This window comes from Gopherus flavomarginatus, chromosome 6 (genome assembly GCF_025201925.1).
Source record: "Gopherus flavomarginatus isolate rGopFla2 chromosome 6, rGopFla2.mat.asm, whole genome shotgun sequence".
Lineage (NCBI taxonomy): Eukaryota > Metazoa > Chordata > Testudines > Testudinidae > Gopherus > Gopherus flavomarginatus.
This window is the reverse complement of record NC_066622.1, coordinates 42548545-42560768: the sequence shown is the minus strand read 5'-3', so window position 1 is coordinate 42560768 and position 12224 is coordinate 42548545. Positions and strand designations below refer to the sequence as shown.

The 12224-nt window shown below is 38.4% G+C and overlaps 1 protein-coding gene across 4 annotated transcripts in view; it reads left to right on the top strand.

Moving 5' to 3' along the window:
- Window positions 1-7411, top strand: part of PRKCD (protein kinase C delta) — a 133617-nt gene extending 126206 nt beyond the window's left edge. For all 4 annotated transcript variants that reach the window (XM_050957766.1, XM_050957765.1, XM_050957767.1 and 1 more), the window contains 4 exons: window positions 1848-1986; window positions 4330-4518; window positions 5189-5317; window positions 6872-7411. In XM_050957766.1, coding sequence (XP_050813723.1) covers window positions 1848-1986; window positions 4330-4518; window positions 5189-5317; window positions 6872-7030 — 616 coding nt within the window. In that variant the 3' untranslated portion in view covers window positions 7031-7411. The remainder of the gene's footprint in view (window positions 1-1847; window positions 1987-4329; window positions 4519-5188; window positions 5318-6871) is intronic.
- Window positions 7412-12224: the final 4813 nt, after the last annotated feature.

Genomic DNA, 12224 nt, shown 5'->3' with positions numbered 1-12224 from the left:
TTTTCCTGCAGACTTGGAGATACTGCATCAATAATGTTCACACCATTAAATGATTTAACAAGACTTCAGAAAAACAGTGTGAACACAGTGTTTAACATTAATTTACTGTGGTCACTGTGAAGTGTAGTGCAATCCCCTGCTGCTATACTTGGCATCTAGTCACAGATGACTGTACAAGTTGGTTGGCCTTTGGATGAAATCTCATTCTGGTCATGCCAAAACTTACAAAAACAAAATTTAGTACAGATGAATCCAAGTGAGTTTCTAGACACACAGAACATTGCCCTAAGAGACTTCAAAGCAAGTATCTAGAATTATAGAACAGAATTAGCAATAATGCTGTGGTCTATAATCTTCACAACTAAACAAAACTAGGCTTGACATTTCAGCTACATCTAAATCATGAAGTGTTCAGGTATTTGAGCAATAGCTCTGACATATCCTATTTCAATTGGCAGTATACAAGTGATGACAGGGTAGTTGGAACTATTTTTTAACCCAGAAAGAAAATAACTGAAGGCAAGAATTCGACTTTCACAGGGAGCTGTGTTCCCAAGTCATCTAACCACTTTTGAAAATCCCAGCCAGAAATAAGAATCCTTGCACTTGCTACAAAATGGAGATGTAGAATCCAAATTGAGCTGCTGACAAGCAGGAGACAAGTCTCTTCTGTGGTTCATTAGTGTCCCATGAATTTCCACAGAGGATACCAGTACATGAAATTAGCGATTAGCCTTGTTCAATTTTTCGAAGATATTCTGTACAAATGCCATCTTTGCAACATGGGTAGGGAAGAGTTTGGATTTTTCAGTTACTCATTGTGCAGGCATCTGTTCAATGGCAATAGTGTCTCAGGTGAAATAGCTTCAGAACAGTTGTTGGAAGGTACACGTTGCTGTCCCAAAATCCTCAGACACTTTGCCTATGATTTTTTGCCTTCACGCTATGGCAGGGACTCTTGTAAAATATTTGTGAGCCAGTTGTAAAAGGTAGCTGTTTTCAGGTCTTTTAGTTCTTACAAATTGTGAGTTATTAATTCCCAATACTTACTAAGTAATTCTGTACCAAACATTTAACTTCTTCCCTTTAGCCACCAATGAAAACAGGGACCAGGAGAGACTGTCCTGAACATAAGTCTATTTCCTTCTAGGTAATAATAATATCACAATGGATTTTGGCAAAAGGCAAACATGGTAAGGATAGAAGAATAGATTATAGTAATTTACCATGTGCTTACAGGGAAAGGGGAAAACTCAGTTATAACAGATGCAAGTAGTGATAGGAGTGCTGCACCTAGCTATAGTTCCTGTGGTTATGCTTGCAGAAACTTCAGTTTTACCTAGCTCACTTCTTAGGTATTGTCTTAATGTGGAAATAGTTAAAACGGGGGGGGGGGGTGGAGGGGAGGGAAGGGTACACAACAAATTGTCTTTTGGATTCACATTTACAGCTGGGTGAAAAAAATTTCTGCAAAGACTGCAGATATGGCAACACTGAAATTTCAGAGATTTACGTAGATCTTGGTGAATTATTATAGTAAAAATCAAGACATGTAAGTTTCCTGAAATATAAATAAAAACTTCTCTGATTTGCTGAAAGTTTTGGAAATAAATTTTTGGTTCCACTCAAATAAAAAAAATCTGTTATTTGCCCAGATCTACTAACAATATAAATAACTTGCACTGAGACATATGGGAAAAACCTACTTATTTTAGTCATTATATTCACCTGGTGAGAGGCCATTTAACCTGTCCTGGCAGTAATGTGTGTCACTTGTTTTCAACCAAGTAGTATACTGACATTTTGGTTTTTTGTTTTTTGTTTTTTTTTTTAATCTTTCCATCTAGAGACCTCAAACTGGACAATGTGATGCTTGATAAAGAAGGCCACATCAAAATAGCTGACTTCGGGATGTGCAAAGAGAATGTGGTTGGAGAGAACAGAGCAAGCACTTTCTGTGGTACCCCAGACTACATAGCACCTGAGGTAAGCACAGAACCAGTCAAGTACTTAGAATTGCAAAGTTCTAATAATGGTAATGTGGAATTTGCTTAGAAAGCCTCCTTTGGCAATCACCAACATGTAATTATCTTTCCTTTCACAGAATTTACTTTTAAAAATATTTATTCAAATGCTAGTAATCCAATTAGAACAAGATTAATCCAGATGCTGTCCTAAAAATACTGCAGAACGCTAAAGCATGCATTGGGTTTTTGAAATATCAATTCATTTTTTATATTAAATCTATCCAGCTAGTGAAGCTTAAGCAGCTGTTATCCCTTCTGCTTTATTGCCCAATGAACACTGGTATAATTCCACTGTGGTGCTTTTCCATGACTGTGAGGCAGTCTTGTCTGTCTGCTGTGGATCAGCTCTGGAAAATCATTACCCTCTGGCAACAGAAGCACTGCCTTCTAGGCCTCCTACTCTCTGTACAGGTAGTGATAGGCCCATCCTATCCAGAGTGTCCCTCAGGAATGCTCAGCCTCTGTTCCTCTGAACACTCACAGAACTTAGATCTGCTCTTCCCAAAGGAATAGTACACACCAACTTGTAAGATTCCTCTGGATCAACACTATTCATGAGTGCTGTGGGTGAAGCAAACAACCCTAGGTTTACTATCAAACAGAGTAGGTTCACATGATAGAAAGTGAGAATACTAGAAAAATGGTTACATATAAAACAAAATCAATGCACTTTCTAGAGACAAAAACTTAGTTTACCTCATGTCTTTTTCCTAGCATTTTCAAGTTGAGTGACTAAGACCCCATCTCATAAGGACAAGCTTGCTAGCAGCTTGGCCGCACAGATGGAAAGAATGAGGATATACCTCCCTGTCCCATAGTTATACCACTAAAAGTTCATTGTCCTTTTTATAAAGTGCTAGTTCATGTCTTCCTATATATTTCCTCTCTGAAGATTTCACAATCCTTCCTTAGCACTGACTTCAGACAGTAAATGGAGGACCACTATGAACCATACAATACTTATTTTACAGTGTAAGCAGACATTCTGTTCCTGAAAGAAAACCTGCTTTTTACCTGTGGTGACCAGTCGCTAGTCACGGACCTTAAGAACTTAATTTTCTCTGTGTGTGTGTATGTATATGTATATATACACACACACACACACACACACACGTTGCAATTATTGTGTAATATAGGCTTTCATTAGAGACCTTACATGACTCAGATTCTAAGCCTATAAGGGACCATTGTGATCATTTAGTCTGACCTTCTGTATACCGCACGCTGTAGAACTTCCCCAAAATAATTCCTAGAGCAGATCTTTTAGAAAAAAACATCCATTGTGAGTGATAGAGAATCCACACAAACCTTGGTAGTTTGTTGCAATGGTTAATTAATCTCACCATTAAAAATGTACACCTTATTTCCAGTCCGAATGTATCTAGCTTCAACTTCCAGCCATTGGATTGTTATACCTTTCTTTGAAAAATTCAAAGCTGATCTTCACTGACTCTTTCTCCCACATCATGAAACCAGCTTGTAGGTATAAAACATTTTGATGTGGGAGGGTTGGGGCAGGGGAATGCTAAGTGACTTAACATAAGTCCCATTGAAATTCAATGGGACTTGTGCTCTTAAGTCGCTTGCCTTTAAAATCTCCCCTGTATTATAGTCCAGAATGAGATCATTGAAATCCTAGTTATAGCTAAGAGCGCTCCATCACAGCAAACATCCATTCCTTAGCAAATTATTTTCTTTGATCACAATCAATCTTGTTTCCTCCAGTCCTATAGTTCGTCTTGCACACGAGTGGCAGTGACTTACACTAGTACAAGTGGGAAGAGAATTAAGTCCTCTCTCTTCTAAAGATTGAAAAACCAAGTTGTCAGGTGTCCAACAATATTTCTCCCTAGGAAGTCCATGTTACAAGTGAACAACCAATATATTTACAAATCTGGACAAAATATTTAGCTACACAATTTCCATATCCAGCTAGCTACAAGCTCAAGTGTAGCCCTTTAAGTAGGACATAATCATGTCAAAAGCTTACTTATTTTTTTCTTCTATGGCTTCTTGATTTATGAAGAGTTTGAAAATGCCTGTCATTCTTTTTGCTGGAGTTGACATGCAGGTCTACATTGTGTATGAAAAGAAGCTGCAAATCCCTAATCAGTTTTCTACCAGTAATGCATTAATCTAAGATGATTTATCTAACCTTTTAAGGTGTAGACTGGTATTTTGGACATGACCAACAAATTATTTTTAAGTCTTTGCAGACCTGGTTAAGTGAGCCTCTGGAGGTAGCATTTCCTTATTAGAATTTGTGTTTCTCTCCCCTGCACATGTCCTGTCATGGCAACAGATTCTTCAGGGCTTGAAGTACACATTTTCTGTGGATTGGTGGTCATTTGGAGTCTTGCTGTATGAGATGCTTATTGGACAATCTCCTTTCCATGGTGATGATGAGGATGAGTTGTTCGAGTCAATCCGAGTGGACACGCCTCACTACCCACGGTGGATTACCAAGGAATCGAAGGACTTATTGGAGAAGGTAGGTGTTGGCTGTGACGCAGTCAGTAAGTCCTACTGTTAAGTTTGTATTGAGGGAAGAGAAGCTGGCACTAATGTCCCAGGTTACCAAATTGCACTTTCAGTAAAGTATCGCCTCATAATTTTAAACCTTCTACAGAAGTGCAATTATTAAGCAAGCAGTGAAAGATTTTTATTAAACTGAAACCAAAGCAGATTTAGCACTAAAAGCTAGTCTATACTATGTTAGAGGGGACAGGGAAACCCTTCAGGTATGTCTGATCTGCAGTCACAGGGTATGCTCAGGTACTGGAACAGTGAAGCTGCAGGAAAATGCGCTTCATCCCAGGCTACCTCATGAGTTAGTTAAACAGGGACTTAGATGAGCTTGTACAGCCTATATTGAAGCCCATGCTGCCACAGCTTCATTGCTTGAGTACCAGAGCTAGCTTGATTCAAGTTAGCTCAGGTATGTCTACGTGAACTGCAATCACTCTATGAAAACAAAGTAGGTCTGCGCAGCAATCACACCGTCAGTGGCTTACCTGTTCCTTTCCACAGTACATATGATTCAATTCCCGTCTTTGTCAGTGCCCATGTACCCCCAAAACCAGCTAAAGCCCTGGGTTCCCTTTCCCACTGAGGAGATGTAAGGATTCAGAACTCAATCTTATACACATTTTCTTTCAAAGCTCTTTGAAAGGGATCCAACAAAAAGACTAGGAATTACTGGGAACATCAAGGAGCATTCTTTCTTCAAAACCATCAACTGGACAGCACTAGAGAAGAGAGAGGTAGAGCCCCCTTTCAAACCAAAAGTGGTATGTATCATTCCAACACTTTACGTGGTTTTGCACTATTCTCAGAGTTGGGTACCCAGATGATTCACATTGACTATAAGAGCCAGAGGTGCTGCCATTCTGAGTTTCCCAATTCTCATTCCTGAAACTAGAGACAGGTGGTGACTTAGCCATACTATCTAACAGTTTTTGTTTATGAGGATGCCACTAATAAAGATGCTTGTTGAAGAAACAAAATGATGAAAAAAGCTTGAAGGTTTCCTAACAGGAGGAAAGGAATGTGAACAGTCCATCAGTTGAAGCTGAATGGGGGAAATGAAGGACAGGTGGATAAGGATTTTTCAGTGAAAGAAATCAATGGAAAAATCTACAGCTGGTCCAACTAAGAGCAGCTATGTTATCAAGCATAGTGTGGGAATGCTCACATGATAAAAGATTATTAATAAACTCATAGTACCACTTGAGATGACACTATATATAGTTATTTTAAATTGTATATTCTACTATAATCATTACCACTGCCACTCAGACCAGAAGAGTCTGAACACTGATTGCATTTCTCAATATATGTTTAAAGATAACTTTCACTATAATCGTTCCTGACATACTATACATTTATATGTGGATTAGGAATCTTCCATAGGCATATGGAAAGCACTTAATTTAGCACCATATGCTGCTTTCCTGTAATGGAACAGTAGCTAAAACCCTATCTAATACCAGTCTAGGAAATGCAAGTGTTCCACACCTCAAATAAGTTTTCTTTTAATATCTAGGGGGAAGAAAGGATTTCTGTCTCCATCATATGCACAACTTAACTGTTAAGGTCTTTGAGCAGAGCCAAGGATAGGCACCTGTCAATTTTATTGATTAGTAGTCATTCTCAGTTCTGGCTTTTTCTTTGTTTGGTATTTACATGGCTCTTTCCCTCTACCTACACAGCAGAAGGAGCTATCTAGAGAGCCTCTAAGCCTTGGTGGAGTTCTAGCAATACTACTTTTAAAAAAGCACATCTTAGAACCTCTTAGTCAACCAAAAAATTCCATGACTATCACTGAGAATGAACAATTCAACAGATGAGTGTTCTGGTTTTCTCCACTGGGATCATGTTAGCTATTATCTGCTAGCACCATGGTAAGATCATTAGTTAAAACAGTAATGGATAGGCCAACACCTGTGACATCTTTGACTCAAATGAACGTCCCACAAAGTAAATGTAGAAAGATTGACACTATGAGCTTTCAAGAACATTGTCTACAGACTTCTAAACTTTTCATGCTTCTACACAGCATTACTTAACTTCCTTTGCAGTAGTTTGGCTCGAATTTTCATCAGTAAAGTAGTGTAATTTAATACTGTTCCAATGATTAGAACTACTGGGGTGATAACTCTGAAAATATGCTAATGTAATGCTCTGTGGGGATTCAAGATCTTACAAATAGTAAATGAAGCATTTTAATGTTGTGCTCACTGTTACGGGTTTTAAAAACTCTCTTTACCAAATCTGATTAGCCTGAAGCTGTGCAGAAAAGCAAAGAAGCCACTAACTATTTCCACCCTCTTTGTTTAACACAGAAATCAGCAAGTGACTACAACAACTTTGACCGAGAGTTTCTGAGTGAGAAGGCACGGTTATCTTACAGTGACAAAAACTTGATTGAATCTATGGATCAGTCTGCATTTGCTGGATTCTCTTTTATTAACCCTAAGTTTGAACAGATCCTGGCTAAATAGTCTCTGAACATTTGGAGTTAAATATTGTAAACAGAGGCTTCCAAATGCTCAGTGACATGTGGTCCAACAATGTTGTCTCTATACCTTTCCTTCAAAATAATATACAGTAGCATGAAAAATTTCTTACTGCTGATTAACTGGCAGTGGTTTTTTGCATGGTCAGGTTTGAGATATTAAGAATCATGTGCATTAATTGGGAAAATGTAAATTGCGTATTTGGTTACTTAAATGTAATTATATATGTATATGCTGTATATTTTGCTCTGGAAACAAGACATTAGAAAAGATTGTCGTTTTTTAAATATGGTTGATGCCCTTTTATTCATCTTCAGTTAAATAATTTGAAGTTATATTAAACTTCTTATGATTTTAGCAACTACACTTTTTTCTCCAAAATGACTCTCATTTACTCTCAATCTATTGTAAAAGGTAAATTGAGATTATAGAAATGTTCCTGATTTAAAAAGCAAAGCTCTTCTTAAGGATACTCTACCAAATGCTATAAAAAGAATGAGGAGTACTTCTGGCACATTAGACACTAACAAATTTATTTGCGCATAAACTTTCATAGGCTAAAACCCACTTCATCGGATGCATGCAGTGGAAAATACATATACACACAGAGGACATGAAAAAATGGGTGTTGCCATACTAACTATGACGAGAGTAATCAGTTACTCTTGGCTATCAGCAGGAGAAAAGAAACTTTTGTGGTCATAATCAGAATGGCCCATTTCCAACAGTTGACAAGGTGGTGTGAGTAACAGTAGGGTGAAAAACATTGTCATGGGGAAATAGGTTTTACTTTGTGTAATGACCCATCCACTCCCAGTCTGCAAATTAATTCCAATTCTGCAGTTTCTCATTGGAGCCTGTTTTTGAAGTTTTTTTTTTCTTGGAGTTTTGCAACTGAGGTCTGTAATCAAGTGACCGGGGAGATTGAATTGTTCTCCGACTGGTTTTTGAATGTTATAATTCTTGACATCTGATTTGTGTCCATTTATTCTTTTGCGTACAGACTGTCCTGTTTGGCCAATGCACATGGCAGAGGGGCATCTCCTGCTGATGATAGCCCACCTTAACTGATTACTCTCGTTATAATTAATATAGCAACACGTATTTTTTCATGTCCTCTGTGTATATCTCGTCCTACTGTATTTTCCATTGCATGCATCCGATGAAGTGGGTTTTAGCCCACGAAAGCTTATGCTCAAATAAAGTTGTTAGTCTCTAAGGTGACACAAGGACTCACTCATTCTTTTTGCTAACACGGCTACGACTCTGAAACCTGTACCCAACACTAGTTTCTCTTAGTGTCAGATGCTTGCTGTTGGCTCATTCTGACCAAACAACTTTGCCTCATTACAAACTAATACTTTTTTGTAAGACACCATCCAATATTTTAAAAGTTTAAGAACTCATGTAACTATGGAGCCTCCAAAGTGTTCTGTGCCAAACAATTTCATGCCACAGTTAAGTAACATGTGGTGGTGTCTGCAGCTGCAGATAAAACACTGGCTATTCTTTAAGTTTAGCCTCAGTGTCCCTCTAGTTTTTGAAATACAAGAATGATTAAATACTGCTGAATTTAACTAATTTATCTCCTCCAACCAATATTACATCTCCTTTCTATCCTGCATCATTACAATAGTTAACAGCTTAACTGCTACAACCTTCCACCAGCAATGTAACTCAAAAGGACGGGTTACATTAGGAAAAAAGAAATTAGTTTCAATTAATTGTCTGACATCTTTTTTCCATGCACTATGCTTCATTGGTTACTCTAAATATTTATTCTTGGCAAACATACGCATCAGATGTTCTGGCCCAAGTATCTGGCAACAACCCACTAGGAGTAAATTTTTAGAGACTGAAGTACAAGTTTCCACTGCTAAACTATAAAGTGCATTTATTAATAGATGTGAGCAATAAGATCACTGCCTCTTACAAAAAAGCCCTGGTTCAGCTATTATATGGAATTTTGAGTCCACTTACCTGGCCTTTCAGAGATGGAACATTTCCACTGAACTGCCGGACATGGTGCTGTTCCATATAAATCACCAGCTTTCAGATAGAACATCTGTAGCTCCATGGTGTTTCAGCACAAGTGATGTAAAAGTAAATCCATGCTTCCTTTTTGTAGGTTATAACCACATGTGAACTTTCCATAGTTCAATAACATCTGTACATGATGGAGGGAAAGGATTCATCTGGGTTAAACCACTTTCATTACTACAAGACTAGTTCACACAGGTCTACTTGCAAGTAAATAGAAAGTTGACTTACTCAATGCACAACCTCTAATGATTTGGATCATAACCAGCATTAACTATAGAGCTAGACACACAGTGGGCCTGTGGCATACTATGGACCTTAAACTAGTGGACAGATCAAAAGACAATACTGAAGTGCTGCTGTTCTATAAGTGTATTGCATAACAGAGGGCCTTGATTTGCTAACCAGTATGAAAATTCCACAGCTATGTAACTCCCATTAGCCCAGCAAATAGTGCTACACAGCAAGAATAAAAACAGTTACTTACTAGATTGTCACAGAAGACAGCATACGTGTGTGAGAGAGAGAGAACCATTAAGCATAGGTTCTTCAGCATATTAGCCTAATGTCCATTAAGTTTAAAAAATCCTTTTCTGCACAGAAGCTATATAAATGTAAATTTCATAATAAAAACCGCTCATTAATTCATCAATCAAATGTACCTAACAAACATTTAAATGGCTACAAGCCACTATGCTGAGATCAAAAGGGAATCATTTCCTCCTTTGGATTTCTTTATCCAAGATGCACCCAAAAAATTGAGGGGGGTCCTCTAAGAATTTAGAATTAGGAACTATTGTTACTGAACATGAGTATCCTATTGAAAACTCTCCTGAGGTACTGTGATAAACTACAGAACTATGCTAAGAAAAGACTGGTTAGTTTCAGAAGAACTTTCTACTGAGTGCAGTGCTTAAACATGGAATAGTTTTATGAAGATGAGTATGGTTCATTTAAATACAATAAAACCTTGCTATCTCTGGCAAACCCAGTGCAGAAAGATTTAAATTTTAGAAAACAGTGAGTAAGCAGATTAACGAATGTATATTTTGTGATTAATTCTTTATTTGACACGAATAGTTTTGTTAATTATAATACTTCACAGAACAACAAAACCTGGAGTATGTCTGTCTACACTTGGGAGCTTGGGGCATAAATTCCAGCTCAAGGTGACATACCTGCACTAGTGCTGATCAAGCAAGCATGCTTTAGAAAAAAGTGTAGCCACAGCAGGAGGGGCTAGCTGCCCCAAGTACATATGTAGCAGCTCAAACACATATGTACTTGGTGCTGCTAGCCCCTCCTGCTGCTACTACACTATTTTTGAGCCCACTAGCTTGGGTACGTCTCCTCAAGCTGGAATTTGTAGCTCCAGTTCAAAGCGTCGTAGCCCTGTACTACTGACACAGGAAGACTGCTCTGGCTTTTTAAAAGAGGCCCCACTGTAGACTCAGCCCTCGTCCAGACTAACCCGCGGCATCGGCGGGTTAAAATCGATTGCTCGGGGATCGATATATCGCGTCTAGTCTGGACGCGGTGTATCGATCCCCGAGCGCGCTTACATCGATTCCGGAACTCCATCAATCCGAACGGAGTTCCGGAATCGACACGGAGAGCCGCGGACATCGATGCAGCGCCGTCCAGACTGGTGAGTACCTCGATTTTAGAAATTCGACTTCAGCTACGTTATTCACGTAGCTGAAGTTGCGTATCTAAAATCGATTTTAATTTCTAGTCTGGACGTGGCCTCAATCATAGAATACATTCTTGGTTTTGTTTTTTTAAAAGCAGTGCTACTTTATAAAGCTGGGACCTACAGCTGGGGCTTCAGTGTTCTCATAATAAATTCAGGTTTCTCTAGGGAGACCCAGATTGGCGTTTTATTTCATATAGAAGGGTTTGCCTACACACTGGGGATTTGCCCTAATATCAGTGGCTTAAGTGCAAACCCTCAGTGTAGGCAGAACAAAAATAAATGTAAAGGGCAATTTGTGGTTTCAAGCAGAGGTAAAAGAACCATGGGGGCCAACTAATGGCTGAAAAGGGCTCAAATCACCAGAACAGAGAAGGCTTAGGTATGTTTTACCTGGCTACACTCTTGTTCTTTATATTTGAGATTGGTGTGCCTATGGATGCTTGATCCTTCTGTAATAGAATGGTAGAGATGCACCCTAAGATTAAAAGTAAGTTATTACAAATACAGTTTCAAATCAGGCTCTCGGCCTTCAAGCAGGGAAAATGTGTGTCTGCTTTAAGCAAGGAAAGAAGGAATTTTAAAATGTGTCAAAAGAAAATAGAATTCTAACTGGTTACATTTACCCATGCTCCTCTTTCAAAATAGGAGATTATCCTGCTCTACAAAGCTCTCTTTTCTTGCACATCACTGTAATTGGTAGAAGATGCTGAAATGACTTGCTGGGAATGCCTGCCTCAGCCAATTGGTGTCACACGTGCACATCAATGTATCAGGAGGCTTAAAAGACTACTTCATGCAAGGGGAGTTAACATACCCTCCAACAAGTAACCAGACACTCATTGTGATCTTTATCTGCATCAGCATAATAAATACTTCAGATTTAATACATTATAGATATTTGATGTATTGCTACTTAAGTGACAGTCTAATTCCCCATTGATAAATGGAACTGACTAAGGTGTTAGATCACTATCATCATCAACCAATAATTAAATACAGAGATTTACAGTCTTTATTACACACCTTCTTTCCTGTAACCACTGTGCGTGAGAGCCACCTTGTGGAACATAGAAAATAACCACAATCTACTATCTCATTCCCAAACTGGTCTGAAGAGATGACTGGGTACAAGGGCTGGTGTTCTTAGTTCCAGCTGCTGCTAAGTGTCCATACAATTCACTACACAGTGGAGCCCCAAGGCTTTTAAAAAAAAAAAGGGACCTGGAAATGAGTTACCTCTAATAAAGAGAATGCTAGTACATTTGAGGAGAAAAGGGTATAGCAATTGCTGTTGTAAATAATACACCACCAAGAGGAACTAAAGTTAGTAGCGATCAGTACTTTCCAAATGCTACAGCAGATTAACATTTTACTTACTAATTTGCAGCTACTGGTACTGAAGATGATCAGGTAGATGAGAATTAATCATTTTAAAAAAAAGAA